General features: G+C 37.6%; 1 protein-coding gene across 2 annotated transcripts in view; it reads left to right on the plus strand.

The window, feature by feature from the left end:
* MCM10 (minichromosome maintenance 10 replication initiation factor) overlaps nucleotides 1-15963 on the plus strand; it is a 56045-nt gene that overhangs the window by 22492 nt on the left and 17590 nt on the right. For both annotated transcript variants that reach the window (XM_053719753.1, XM_053719754.1), the window contains exons 13-15: nucleotides 10674-10785; nucleotides 10877-11093; nucleotides 11653-11788. In XM_053719753.1, coding sequence (XP_053575728.1) covers nucleotides 10674-10785; nucleotides 10877-11093; nucleotides 11653-11788 — 465 coding nt within the window. The remainder of the gene's footprint in view (nucleotides 1-10673; nucleotides 10786-10876; nucleotides 11094-11652; nucleotides 11789-15963) is intronic.

Raw genomic sequence — 15963 nt, forward strand, 5'->3', positions numbered from 1 at the left:
CATACATAGGCAGCGCCACCCCCCTCGGTGAATCGAGGGTTTTTGCCTTAATTGGGGCTCCACAAATCTCGTCAGTGTCACACAATCTTATGCAGCACTATACCAGCAAAAAAGCACCCGAAAACGGGAAGATATCTTTACTTACTTCTCATCCCTGTATTGCAATAATGGCTGCCACACAGGAAATAGGCCTGCAAGCACGCTTTGACTACCACATGGAAAGATTGGAACGCTGCTTCCAAACCTTACTTGCAAAGGCTCCTTGGGACTATTTCATGCAGGTTCATCAACAGCAGAAACAGCTCAAGCAAGCTCCTATAACTGTGGAAGCAGATCCCAATCAAGATACATTTAAAAATACTGGACCTCCGTTGACACCTACGTGCGCAAGGGGACCTCTACATTCTATTTCACAACCGACAAACTGCATGGCGGGAACCTATGAGAGGGCTAAACCAGAGTGTGCTGTTGATGTCGAGACTTCACCCAAAAAGATGCCTACAACCACAGCAACCAACGGCGTTACCGCAGTAGAAAAGAAAACAGGTGATATAGCTTTAAAACTCCTGGCGCTAAATGGGACCTTGACAAGGGCAGAGCCGGCGAGAGGGCTCGGGGCATACTCCCGGGCTGCCTTAGGCACCGGACTGACCTTAGCTACAGCGTGCATTACCAAGCCTGTTAAATTGGGACTTTTGTATAACCAGCTAGGCTCTGCTGAGATATCCTTTTCTGAGAGCTTGAAAGTGAACTTCCTTAAATTAGCTATCTCAAATCGATGCTATATCTACAGCCCAGGAGGTCAGAATTGGGGTGTTGGGACGTTGTTTTCTTCTGAGGACTATAAGTGGGCAGCAGAAGCTGGAACTTAGTGCAGGCTCTTGCCGGGGTGCACACGGTTTATTACATGTTAAGGGAGAGTTCTGACTATCTCCAAACTGTTTCTGTTCTGAATTTTGTCCGTTATTGGGGTGCACTAGAGTACATAATCTATCTTGTAATGACACAGTTTTAGTGTCTCTACATAACTCATTATAGTTAATTATATTGCCAAGCCGGAACGGTGCCAATGAGGCCTTCACTTATTATTTACATAGCCTACTTCCTGCGGCTTACGGCCGGAGCCGGGGAGGGGGATATACTTGTTTGCAAAAGGCTTGGATTAAAGAGGGTTTGATTTCAGCGGTTAGCCTAATAAGTTTATTTATGTTGCACTGTGTTTTTTATGCCTACTAACCAATTATTAAGAATAATGTGTTGGATGTCTGTTCTCTCCCAATATTGCTCAGAATGTAACGTTGCTCCTGCTTCGTCCTTGTGTATATTTGTATGTTTTCTGGGGGTTAAGGGGGGGGGCCCTAGGGAAGCATCCTACAATATACAACACGAATGGAGCCTTGTGTATTTAAAATGTAGCACTGTTTACTGGTAATCAGAATGAGAGAATTTTTATTCATCGCGTTATCCCATATATATGACAATTCATTAATACATAGTTCATAGCAAAAAACATCCAACACGCAATCCTATAAAGTACTTTATCAGTGGGGCACCGCAACTCATTATGCTTTCTTAAAATTGAATTGACACAAACTGTTATGTTAGAGAGGAAGGTGGTAGATTTGGAAGTTTTACTTTTTCTTAACTATTGTCTCCCAATATTTAGGGCCCGGTTTCAATCTTATTTGTGTTAAAGCTTAAAATTACCATGAGAGCTCCCAATTAAGGTTTTTGCATCTTTTAATTTAAGGACAGGAAAGTCTTTACAGCATTATTACTTTAGAGATGCGTTTTTTTTTTGTTTTCTTCTGTTTTTGTTCTTTACTTTTAAACCCCTAAGAAGAATTTTTGTCATACCAAGGACCCAAGAGTGATCCACTGAATCTAGATAAAGGGGGAAAATGAGGGGAAAGGTTATTCTATCTTGGGCGCATCTTATGTCTTTTAATATGCAATGAATATATGTAATGTTGATTGTAATTTGCAACCACTGTTTGTTAAAAATTTTCATACCCTCAATAAAAATATTAAAATAAAAAAAAAAAAAAAAAAAATGACAACACAAATGAAATTATTAGCATGTTAAAGGATTACTTTCTGTTATCATTTTTAAGCTAAACAACTAACATATTAAAGTTAATAAACATTAAAAAAATTAAAGGGATTGCAATGTCAAAACTGAAATCTGCATGGGTGGATTTCAATTTTAAATAGAAGCATCTTTTCAATATATTTTTAAAGGGACAGTCAAGTCCAAAAAAAAACTTTCATGATTTAAATAGGTAATGTCATTTTAAACAACTTTCCAATTTACTACTTTTATTACCAATTTTGCTTTGTACTCTTGGTATTCTTAGTTCAAAGCTAAACTTAGGAGGTTCATATGCCAATTTCTTAGACCTTGAAGACTTCCTCTAATCTGAATGCATTTTGACCACTAGAGGGCATTTGTGTGTTTCATATAGAAAACATTGAGCTCACGCACGTGAAGTTACCTAGGTGTCAGCACTGATTGGCTAAAATGCAAGTCTGTCAAAAGAACTGAAATAAGGGGGCAGTTTGCAGAGGTAAAAGTATATTTATAACTGTGTTGGTTATGCAAAACTGGGGAATGGGTAATAAAGGGATTATCTTTCTTTTTAAACAACAAAAATTCTGATGTTGACTGTCCCTTTAATATCAATTGGCAAAAATGTTTCTTAAAAGTTATTACTGTTTTCCAGTGGAATGCACACATGCTGTGAGGTCCTACGCACCAGTATTCAAAAACCTCAGTTTCAGCATTTGCGTGTATGACAGATATAAAGTCTTCACTGATGCAATACACACTACCGCCTGCTCTCTGGGTAGGCATTGTGTGTGAATCCTGATCTAGTCACATGTAGTATTAGTGCGTATGCCACTAATAATTTACTAGAAGCATTTTTTTCAATATATTTCTTTTTTTTAATTGATATGCACCCATGCAAATTTCAATTTCAACCTTTCCATCCCTTTAATGAAAGAAAATATCAGTATACCATCTTTGTTTAGTGTGTATTTCTTGTAATTTAGAGACAAATATCAGTATACCATCTTTGTTTAGTGTGTATTTCTTGTAATTTAGAGACATGAAACCCAAAATTTATTTTATGTTTTAGATGAATCATACAATTTTAAACGGCTTTCCAATTTACTACTTTTATCTAATTTGCTTCATTTAAAGAAAGTGTTTTTTAGAGGTATTTTTACTGAGGAATCACACAAAATAAAGCTAGAAAAACTTTAGCCAGTTACATGGAGATTTTTGGTTCAGTGCCAATCAGAAAGCGCTACCCAGGTTCTGAACCAAAAATGGGCTGGCTCCTAAGCTTACATTCCTGATTTCAAATAAAGATGCCAAGAGAACAAAGAAATATTGATAATAGGAATAAATTAGGAAGTTGCTTAAAATTGCATTCTCTATATGAATCGTTAAAGAAAGAAAATTGGTTTCATATCCCTGTAAACAACCTTTCAGGGTACTCTGTCCTCTTTTATTGAATTTATTGTGGATCAGCTGACTCCCATCAGGTGTTTGCTATTAAGCCCTGTTTAATATTGGAGCAGGAATACTCTTATGGTTTTTTTTTTTTTTTTTTTTTTCTTCTTCTTATATAGCCATAGTGAAGGTGAGCGTTATCAATGGTAGGGGCTGGCTGTAAATCATTGCATGTCTAAAGCAAAACTTTCTTGAATAGAAGCTAATGGCACTACTGGGTAAATAAATATAGGAATTCCCTATAATTTACCAATTATTACAGTATGAAATACATATCTTCTGTAAATGTACAGTTTTAGGGTTTAGTTGCTGTGTACTGGAATTATGACTATTTCTAAATTAAGTCTTATTAGTTATTGTTTGTATTGCACCTAAATAATATCACTTAATAAATAATAATAATTGCCATTATATTGTGTATTAATTTTCTATACGATTTATTTTTTCTATCACCTTCACAATCACATGTATTTTTAAATTACTTGTCTTCTTACTGTCACAATAGTTACCAAAATATTAGCCTATTGCACAATCTAAGTAACTGAATAATTACGAATAAGACTAAATAAATTAGAAATAGTCCTCACAATATGCACACCATAATACAATTGATACATTTTGCTACATTAGTATATAATAAAGCAAACCAATAGAAAGTAAGATTGAAGGTAAACCATATTTTATATCCATTCCTTAATTGGTCAATAAAAGAGAGAGACTGATTGGCTCTCAACTCGAGTTATCATACTGAATGGGCGGAGTTGTCCAACTTAAATACCCGCCATTGCGGCGGCGGCGCCACGCCCTTTGAGAAAGCCAGTTCACGGCGAAACATGTTAGGGGAGGAGGGAGAGTAAAATGGGCTCTTCATTTTTGTTTTAGTAGCAAGTAAACACTGGCAGTATATCGTTTTACTTAATTTATGCTAAATTGATAGTTACCATCAGATACAATTAGCGTTATTCAACCGCTCAATACAAAGTTATGGTGTGTAACATGATAATTTAAAAACCATAAATGAGTAATCGATATTGCTGATATGAGGTTTTTCTAAACAGTAGGATATTACTCATTTAGGTTGGAAGGTTATGTAATAATTTGTTTGAATATATTTAGACAAACTTTTTAGTTTTATGTAAGCTGATTCAGGACTGATTTAAGCTACTTGGCAATATAATACAATACAAATAATAATACAATTTTTGCTTAATCTGTTTATAGCGCTGCAGAATCTGTTGGCGCTCTACAAATAACCGATAATAATAATATCACTGCAATATATAATAGAATATATGCTTAATATCACTTAATTATTTTACCAACAGCAGCACTCTGATTTTTAGACTTATAACAAGGAAGCGTATGTGAAACGCGACTGCGTCAGGGGACTTTGTTGTTCTTTTTTAAATGGCTCACTTGTTGTTTAACCTTAAGTTAGAAATCATTCTAAATATGTAATAATTAAAATCCTTGCTGCTAAGAGCACGCTACTACTAGGGGTTACTAACAAGGCTGGGAGGAAATTTTAAATGGCTCACTTGTTGTTTAACCTTAAGTTAGAAATCATTCTAAATATGTAATAATTAAAATCCTTGCTGCTAAGAGCACGCTACTACTAGGGGTTACTAACGAGGCTGGGAGGAAATTTTGTTTGTACTTTAAAAAAGTTGATAGATTTAATTCAAACTTATAAAGCGTCCTATTGAAAAACAAATCTTTATTTATGCACCCTCCTAGTTAGGTATTAACCTAATTTAGGAGTAAGCTTCAATACTGTAACAGATAACTATTTCCATAGACGCTTATATTAAACCAGTCTCGCTCCACGGCACTTGTATCCCCATATGTATACTTTGTTACTTATGTAGCAGCATTTGGATTTCATTGCAACATTATTCCAACTGGTCACAAAGGTTCAGTGTTTTTAACTTTTACGTGACAGCGCAACAGGAAACTTCACTTTTTTTTTTTTTATATATATATATATATATATATAAAAAAAAAATTATATTGAGGTTACAGTAATACAAATGTAAGACTTATTTAGGTATTTGTTTCCATGTTACAAAGTATGCAGTAGACAGGTAAAGGAAACGTCTTACTAGAGTCTCTCGCCGACCCTGCAAGAGGGATCAGGGGGGGTTATGTGAAACCTTGCTTTATAGTATAGGGTCTTCCAAACGGTCGGTATTGTGGATAGATCACTTATATCTCACAAACAGGACTGTAGGACTGCTATGAAAACTTAGGAGCTCTGGAGTATAGCCCCAGAACAATATTAACAGTATGTAGATGTAATAATCATTTGTCAAACAAATTTACTTGCTTCTCAAAAACTAAGAAGAAAAGGTTGAGAGAGAAACAAAGAGGGGGGGAGAGCGGGTAAATTTAAGGTGTCGGGTAGGAGTGGAGGTTTGCGGGAGGTTGTCCCAGTGGCACCAGATATGAGTGGAGGTCCAGTACTCCTCTGTTTAGGTACACTGCTTCTTCCATTGTCCTAATATAGGAAAGTATCTCAATTACTTTATTGAGGGGGCGTTCTGCTGTTTCCAGGTGTAGTAGGTATGTCTCAGGGCCCTTATCGAACAGAAGGGAAAGGCGTCTACATGTAGAGAGGACCTCTGTCCATAGTTTACTAATGTCCGGGCAGCTCCACCAGATGTGGATAATAGTCTCCCCTTTCCCTACAGCCCCTCCAACACATCGCTGAGTTAGGTGAAATTCTGTGTAATCTACTGTGAACCCAGTGCCATCTTGTCAACAATTTGAAATATAGTTCAAAGAGAGTTTTGCAATGTATTGACCGTCTGGTGTCAGTAATGGCTCTCGCCCAGAGTTTGGAATCTTTCTCCTTGTGTAAACCTTTTTCAGTTTTTTTTTTTTTTGCAGTTTTGTGCGCCGGGCATATGTTTTTTTTGTTACATTTAGCCCTGCTGCGGGCAAGCCGACTGCAGCATGGCTAAAGTGTTTTTTTTTTTGTTTTTTTTTTTTTTTTTTTTTTTTTTTATGTCTTTTTAAAAGCGGCCAGAAGGGGGTGTAGCGGTAGTGGGGAGAAGTGACCTGAGTGTCTTGATGGCAGAGTGAGAGCGGGAGAAGACGCCCTCGTACAGCAAATGTTTGCAGCTTTTGTGAATTACTTTCAACTCTCTGACAGTCAGCAGGCAGGGTAAATATATTATAGAATGTGCAGGTCCTGCAGGAGCGAGTTATTTATCTAAGGAACACGACAATGATTTTATGACAACTTCCAGCAGTGCTGACAATAGAGCTTAAGTTTCTACGCTCTTTTGATCTTTAAAAAAGTTGAGTCACTCTTTTTACACAAAGCAAGTCGCTCCTAACCGGTATGTAAGAGGTAACTGTATTCTATAGTGATGGGGTGTATTTAACATTAGTTCGTAAGTATAGCTAATCGTTTTGTTGTTTTTTTTTTGTAAAGGAAGCAGTTTCGCATATCTGGTACAGGGATGATTTGATTATGTGGGGAGAGGGTTCAGTCCAGTGGGTCTCTTGTATATATGCTACATCAGCCCTATATTTTTTCAAGTATCTTAAAAGTAAGCTTCATTTTGTGTGGGTGTTAAGTCCCTTAACATTAAGAGTAGACAAAGTCAACGGGGTCTTTGGCTTATCAATATAGGGTGCTGGGCATAAGGTACCACCGGGGGGGGGGGGGGGGGGTAAGGCGTAGAGGGAGGGGAAGAGAGAGAAGAAAAGGTGAGAAGGGCATTGGATAAATGTGAGTGTAGGAAGCATAAACCTGTAAATAACAAAATAAAGTTAGAACTTAATAACTGGTGCAAAAGAACAAACTGTGCAGACAAGTGTCCACGGCTACAGGGTACTAGTATACTATGAACATTTAAGTCTCCAGGTTTGTGACTCATTTGTGACCATTTAAGGGAAGGGGGAAACAGGACCTAAGGATCTCATGAGTCCCTGGAGTTAATAAACAGAAAAAAAAGGATACTGCAGCAGAGAGTCATATGGTTGCTTCTTCGGCAGAAAGTCATATGGTTGCTTCTGTCATAATAGAGTATGAGTTCAGGATGGGACAAGACCAAGTAGGGAGGTTTCTTTTGGTGGATTTCGATGAGTGATGGTATGTCTCTTGTGAAGCTCTGCCAGGGAGTGATTGCCATTCTGGTACATTAGCTCTCAATGGTAGAAGCCTAGAAGTCAGTGTTTCCTGTTCTTCTTGGTCGTCTGGAAGGAGTTTCCAGCTTTGTAGCAGAAGTCGAGCTTCTGGTGGGGTGGAGACACTGTGTAGATGGCCATCTTTGGTGATGAGGAAGGAAACTTCACATTTTTGCTGTCTTTTAAAATAAATATCAAGTTATTTTTTATGTTGAATTACTGATAACTATTTTTCGTTTAATTTGTGCACAGAAGCATACTTTTGAAGTAACCCTGTATACTTACAGGAGAACTTTTGCTGTAAATATTATTTACATGCTTGAAGCACAACTATTTGTATAGATCCCAGTACAAGCGATATCAAGGTCTGCAAATAGAGAATAATTCTCTCCCCTTTTCTTGGTCTAACTATAACAAGTTTGTCTTGATTATTTAACAATATATCTCGATGACCATGGATTAACAATACATCCTAGGTCATTTAAAAAGACATCACCTCCTCTACCTTACATTGTACTACTCAAATCATTATTAGAATTTCCTCTTTCTAGTTCTGTTTTCTTGTGTTTCAATTATTTCCTTTTTTTAATTTGCTTGAATAAAAGATATAGTTTAATGCAATTCCACTCCATGAAATCTTGTTCAAACGGTAGCAGATAGGAAATTGAGTGCTTAAAGGTGTACACTCAGATGAGCGTTCAGCTGATACCAGTTGTAAAGTCAAAAAATTCTTGAGTTTGTTTTCCTGAAAATAATTGAAAAACATTAAAGGGACAGTATACACATTTACATATAACTGCATGTAATAGACACTACTATAAAGAATAAGATGCACACATACTGATATAAAAATCCAGTATAAAACGGTTTAAAAACTTAATTAGAAGCTCTCAGTTTAGCTCTGTTGAAAAGGTTGCTGGAAAGCCCACTGCAAGTGGGAAATAAGACCCTCCCCCTTCTTTTGCATATGAAAAGACCCTTTACACAAACAAGAGCAAGCTGGAGTAGGTATCTGATGGTATTCTCATAAAACTTTGGGGCTTGGTTAGGAGTCTGAAAATCAGAGCAATGTTATTTAAAAATAAGCAAAACTATACATTTTTTTTTTTTTTTTTTAAACTGTATGGGCTATATAAATAGATCATCTACAAAACATTTATGCAAAGAAAAAATGAGTGTATAATGTCCCTTTAATGGTCTTATATTTTTCACCAGCCAACATGCCTAATCTAATTCCTCCATTATATTTTATATCAAGATAATCTTTGCTTCCCAAACTGGAGATCTTCATATATTTTTATGTCATCGACTCATCTAGAAAGTTTCTCTTCCACGGTACAAAGCGTATTCTCATTCTTTATTTTTATTGCTAGACTTTTTTTGTGTACGACCATTTAGTTTGCTCAGTTTCTAGCTTTTTTTTCTTTTTGAGAACTGATTCATCTCCATTCAAAAACCACAAAAAGTTACTAAGATGGTTGCTCTGCTTAATGAAGAGCTCAAAAAGGAATTGTCTAAAGGAGCGTCACATTATGACCTGTTCCAAGATTTTGCATTCAAAGACTTTGCTACTTTTGGTTGTTTTTATACATATAGCCCATCAATAACAGACTGAGTGGGTGTAATGGATATATAGATGTAACCCCGTGATTCCAACTCTCTCTGAGTCCCACTGTTGCGGCTTTCACAGGGTTAATAATACGTAATGTAAAGTGTCCCAAGATTTACTAACTGGTATAAAAACAAAGGCTTACCGCACAAAGCAAAGTCCTGTCAGGAGAATCTAGGAAAAGTTCTCTTCCAATTGTTGCCTCCGTTAGTTGACAGCCTCGCTTTAGTGCCGGCACTGTTAAACAGACATTGGCTGTAATACCTAGACCGCTGGGGCTCTCTACTCCGCCCCCAGGTAATTTAGAACAAGAAAACAAAGCAACAATGTTGCAGTCCCTGTAAATAAGCCAGGAGAGATTCTGTAAGTTAAAAAGTTCCGTTTATTGAATACATTACGTTAAAAACGAAAAGGACACAGCAGACAGCTACTGCAGTACCTGTTTGCTGTTCCCTTTTTCGTTTTTAACGTAAACAGGAACTGAAGTAGCTGTCTGCTGTGTCCTTTTTAGTTTTTAATGTAATGTATTCAATAAATTGAATTTTCTAACTTACAGAATCTCTCCTGGCTTATTTACACAGAGACCGCAACATTCTTGCTTTGTTTATATACATAGTCAATTTTCAAGTTAACCCTTTTGTGTCAGGGCTAAAGTGCCTACATCGGAACAACTGTTCCGATGTAGACAAATTGAAACCACGCGATCGTGCACACGATCGCGAGATTTCAACTATTGAATCGCGTCTGGGGGGCGTCCCTACAACCCTAGGAACGCCCTCCAGACCGCGATCAAATCCTGAAAGCACAGAAGGCTTCAGGACAGACGTTCTATTCCGTCATAACGGCTTTAAAGCCCAGTGTAATTATGACGGAATAGAACGGCATAACGGCGTTAAAAGACCAGTAAATACAGTAGATTTGCATAATCAACAAATGAATGATAAAAAGACAAGGCAATAGCACTTAGTCTGAACTTCAAATGAGTAGATTTTTTTTTTTTTTTTTTTCTGACAACTTTTAAAGTTATGTCTATTTCCATTCCTCATGTATCATGTGACAGCCATCAGCCAATCACAAATGCATTTATGTATATTCTGTGATTTCTTGCACATGCTCAGTAGGAGCTTGTGACTCAAAGTGTACATTTAAAAAGACTGCATATTTTGTTAATGGAAGTAAATTGGAAAGTTGTTTAAAATTGCTGCTCTATCTGAATCATGAGGGTCCCTTTAAGTTAAGGTACAGCATATACTTGAATCTATTTTTTGTGCTTTGCTCTTGTATGAATAGAGTTTAACGTTTCCCCAGTTTGTTATATTTCATGATCAGATTGTTTGACCTTTTTGCTAACAAAAAGAATCTTGTACATAATCTTCCAAGTAACTTTAATTTACTGTTTTTCATCAGCCGCAAAACCGGGAACATCATTTCAATCTATTTCTGCATCTCAACTTCTAAAGCAGCAAAAGCAGCAGCTGCTGGAAGCAAGGAAGAGGAGATCAGAGGAGACTCAGCGGAAGTAATTACATTTCTCAGCAGTTTTTGTAGCATTTCTTATTTCTAACTGTGTGTAACGTGTAATAGAGTACAAACAATGTTGTTCTTTTAAGGTTCCTTGAAAGCGCAGATACATCTGAAAAATCAAGCACTTTAGTCTCCACAGGAAAAACTACATTTCAGTCTCCTAAGCAGGGTTCTGAATTCCCTCGGGCATTGATGTCAACGCCGAAACTGGGACGTGGTTTTGCAGAAGGAGATGATGTTCTTTTCTTCGATACATCTCCTTCTGCGGCCCCCAAATTAAGTGCATCTGCTAAAGCAAAAAAGGTACAATTGTCTCCCAAAAATGAGATTTTTTTTTTAGCATATTAGACATTGACTTTCCTACATGTACAAATTAATTTATTATTTTATCGCCATCCCGAAATTTTATCTGTTCTCTGAACAATTTTCTCTGTGTCTCTCTCTCTCTGTGTGTGTGTGTGTGTGTGTGTATGTATATGTATGTATATATATATATATATATATATATATATGTGTGTGTGTGTGTGTGTGTGTGTGTGTGTGTGTGTGTATATATATATATATATATATATATATGTGTGTGTGTACAGATGTATAGATATAGATAGATATATATATATATATATATATATATATATATATATATATATATGTATAGATATTTATACAAACTGTGTATATTGTCTTCATGAAATGGGTTTCTATGGCCGAGCAGCTGTACACTAGCCTCACATAAACATGCCAGTTGGGGACATGTAAAACATTAATGCACTAGTCTATAGTAAATCAGATGCAGCCTACAGCTGACAGTTTAATAAAACTACTCAGCTCTTATACAAAGTGTATCTGTTAATCGTTCTAGCTGGCAGCTATTCAAAAGCTGCAGTCAAAAGGACAAATACTGACCAAGGATGACCCAAACAGCGTAAAGAGAAAACGTTCTACAGATGTTGATCAGGTGATTCAGAGAGTAGAGAAGAATGCAGCATCTCCTGAAGGTAATTCGCCTGAACTGAAAATGTTTATTTATTGAGTACTATTAAAGTGACTGTAAAGTTTAATGAATCAGTGCCCGCTATCTAAAAATACTCTTTAAAAACAGGGGCACTTTCATTCCTTAAACTTTACAGTGAAGCTTCTTTTTTAAAATATGTAACTTTTCTTTATGGAAAGCAGACCGGCAATCCTCCACCCGCAGCTCCTGCTGAAAGTTAGCAGTTCGATGATGAATCCGGCTTCCTCCAATCGTTGCATGCCCCCTTTGGTGTTCAACTCGTGAGGCACGCAGCGATTGGAAGAACCCAAATTCGTTAAGGGTAAAGGGACATGAAACCCAAGATTCAGGTAGAGCATACAATTCTCTTGGCATCCTTTATTGAAGGAGCAGCAATGCACTACTGGGAGCTAGCTGAGCACATTGGTAAGCCAATGTAAAAACATATGTGCAACTACCAATCAGCATCTCTTGAGCTTACCTAGGTAGGCTTTTCAACAAAGGATACCAAGAAAACAATGTAGCCACCAATCATCAAGCGCTACTCAGGTGCTTAACCAAAAAATGGGCCGGCTCTAATGCTTCCATTCCTGCTTTTTCAAATAAAGAGAACGAAGAAAAGTTTATAATAGAAGTAAATTAGAAAATTGTTTAAAATTGCGTGCTCTACCTGAATTATGAAAGAAAAAAATTGGGTTTTGTGTCCCTTAAGTATAACCTGCTGCTTTTCAGCACCCCAAGCAGAAAACAGAGAAAACGAGTCCACGGATCATCTTAATTACTAATGGGATATTCACCTCCTGGTCAGCAGGAGGAGGCAAAGAGCACCACAGCAGAGCTGTTAAATAGCTCCTCCCTTCCCTCCCACTCCAGTCATTCTCTTTGCCTACGCTAGTGATAGGAAGAGGTAAAGTGAGGTGTTAGAAAAGATTCTTCAGTCAAGAGTTTATTATTTTTAAAGTAGTACAAGATTGTGCTACTTTGTTCTGGGGTGTAGCCGTAGTCCATATCAGTCTCTACAGTAGAGCTTTGGTGGCTTTAGAGCAATGGGAACTTGTGGGACATAATTCTCACTGCACCTCCCATATATTGTATGCTGCCCTATTTGTCAAAGTCTGAGGGAAGAGAAAAACTCAGTACTTTTTGTTTCCACAGGCCAGTGTGAGGAGGAGGACCTCACAAGCCGGGTGGGCTGCCTTACTGCCAGGCAGAAATTTAAGGTTAGTGCGGACTTATTTTCTGGGTACATGTTCACAGAAAAATTGGCACTTTACTATATTAAGGGACACTAGATGACATTATCCCTAGGAGGGAGGACATGTTATTGGGCAGTGATTGCAGGCACTGGAGGACGTGGAGAAGTGGATCTAATTTAATTTGGGTAATTTTAGCCATACCAGCATCTGACAACGGCTTTATTTTACTTAGCAAGCCGTCTGGAGGGTTAGTCTTATTACTCATGATAGACCGCATGTGAGGTGTGTCAGATGTTAGGTGTAATTTTTACTCCCTTTGGCAATATATTATGCAATAACCAACGGGAGGTTTGTTTCTTGTTAGGATGGGTGTTAGTTCTCCCGGCGACTCCATTTTTGCAATTTAGCCGCCCGGGAGGTTTAGCTTGTTACGCCCACGATGGGCAGAGCTATGCTGCGCAGCATTGTTTGCGCGCCATTTTTTACAATTCCGCTGCGGTGTTAGAAGCAGTGTGTTTTAAGGTACACGGCAGGGAGTTGACACGCTAGAAGGGTGTTTTCTGTAGTCTGGTTGCCTGTTTTTGGTTCCGGTGACAGGCAGAGTCCTCTGCAAGTTTAGCTGAGGTCTGGGATTTTTTCGGATTTAACTTTGCAAAAATAAAGCTGTGTGTTTTAATATTTAAAGACACAGAACCAGTCAGACTGTAAATTAAGTCGTTCCAAGAATCCTACTTCATTTTTATTAGCATATCCATTGTTAATGGATTAATTTAAAGTAACATTAGGACGTTACCTTTGTTATTTAAAGACACAGTAACTCTTATTATGATGTTCAATTTTATTGATTAAAATGTGAATAAGGTTGTTACATACACTTTATGCCCTTCACCCTAAGTATATCCAATGTTAAAGGGACAGTCTACCATAGAATTGTTATTGTTTTAAAAGATAGATAATCCCTTTATTACCCATTTCCCAGTTTTGCATAACCAACACAGTTATAGTCATATACTTTTTACCTCTGTGATTACCTTGTATCTAGGAACCTTCTTCCAGCCCCCTGATCACATGACTGACTGTCATTTAGTATCTTGTCTTAAATTTAGCATTGTTTTGTACTACATCTTAAATAACACTGTGTTCAGGCACAGGGGGTTATCTATATGGCTCACGTGTACTTTGTCTTGTTGTGTTGAAAAGAGATTTAAAAAGCATGTGATAAGAGGCAGCCCTCAAAGGCTTAGAAATTAGCATATGAGCCTACCTATGTTTAGTTTTAATTAAGAATACCAAGAGAAAAAAGCTAATTTGATGATAAAAGTAAATTGGAAAGTTGATAAAAATTAAAAGTCCTATCTCAATAATGAAAGTTTAATTTATACTAGACTGTCCCTTTAATGGATTAATTTAAAACATTAGGACGTTTCCTTTGTTATTTAAAGACACAGTATCTCTGGTTATGATGTTCAATTTTATGGATTAAAATGTGTATAAGGATGTTTATACATTTATGCCTTTCATACTATTGCAAAAACTTTTCTGCCTCGTATGTGAGTACAGTTTGCAATTCAGAGATAAGCCTTTTATTAGAGCCAACATTGTCTTGAATGTTGCAAGAAGCATTCGGACAAGGTTTAATACCCGCAGCCTTCTCCTCAAGTGTCCTAAAAAACTTAGCGTTCATTCATCCAGTGCCCTGCGCTTCCTCCATGACTCCCCCTGGAGTTATTTTGCAAGACGTTGCTTCCTGCTGGTGCTAAGCGGTCGAGAGTGGGTTGTCGGCTTTTCCCATGCTGCAGGTTGAGCGCAAGAGGAAAAATAAACATTCAATGAGTGAGGTTTTCGGTCACAGTTGTTGCTATCTCTAAAGGTCCCCCCCAGATACCTGAGGAAGGGGACACTACGGTACCATCCGAGGGTAAAATCTCAGATCTGACGGTATGATTCCTTCTACTGATAATAAAGTAGTCTTCAGGTTTATGCTAGGTTACCTCTGGCTAGTACTTAGGTTTTAGCTACTCTACAACAACTTCACGGTCACTGCTAATTCTATGTGGTACCAACTCAAGCTCTTGAGTTCATGGGAATGGGAGAACGGGTATCCCTTTTTTCTACATTCCTTATATTGAAAGAGAGGTTCCTTAACGGACTTCTCAAGGAGTCTTGGCAGACGATACACCACGTGGATGGGACAAGTTCCACGCTAGACAGGAGATCTTCTATTCCCATAGAGGATAGTTGTTTCCTTACAGGAACCCATGGACAACTGGGGATTACTCTAGAGGGCATCCTAGGTTTGGTATTGCTACCTTGGGTGGCAGCAATCTAGTTCATGCCTTGTCTGGAGTTATTCGGACAGACTCTCCACACGATACAATCTAGAATAGGTAAAGCCCTTAAGTGGCCAACTCCTTTTCTTACAGTTCTTCTCGTCAGGTATTATGCGGGGAACTAAGTTTTTCTGGCTTACCTTATTAGTTCACAGATCCTATGGTTAAGATCCTGGTCTGAGGATGCGTCATCTAGCAGGTTTGATAGAGAGGAAGTTAGGGCCATTCCTTCCTCTAGTTAAGATTAATTTTTTTGTTCATTTCAAAAATCAAAGGAATCCTTCTACTTCTGCCTTTGAGCAGGAGGGAACTTTCAACTTTCTATATTATCTAAAGCAGTGTTTTTCAACCAGTGTGCCGTGGCACACTAGTGTGCCGTGAGAGATCCTCAGGTGTGCCACGGCAGACTGACAACAGTGTGACATATTTTTTAAACTTTGCTTGTTTTTTACTCCCAGTGCAGGGGTAGTTTGTAGGAGGCATGGCATAACAGCAGAATACATACAGTATGTGTGTGTTTGTGTGTATGTGTATATATATATGCTGTATTAGGCTACAATGTGTGATTTTTTTAAAAATTTTGGGATGGTGGTGTGCCACAGGATTTTTTAATGTAAAAAAGTGTGCCACGGCAAAAAAAAGGTTAAAAATCA

Source organism: Bombina bombina, chromosome 6, assembly GCF_027579735.1.
Source record: "Bombina bombina isolate aBomBom1 chromosome 6, aBomBom1.pri, whole genome shotgun sequence".
Lineage (NCBI taxonomy): Eukaryota > Metazoa > Chordata > Amphibia > Anura > Bombinatoridae > Bombina > Bombina bombina.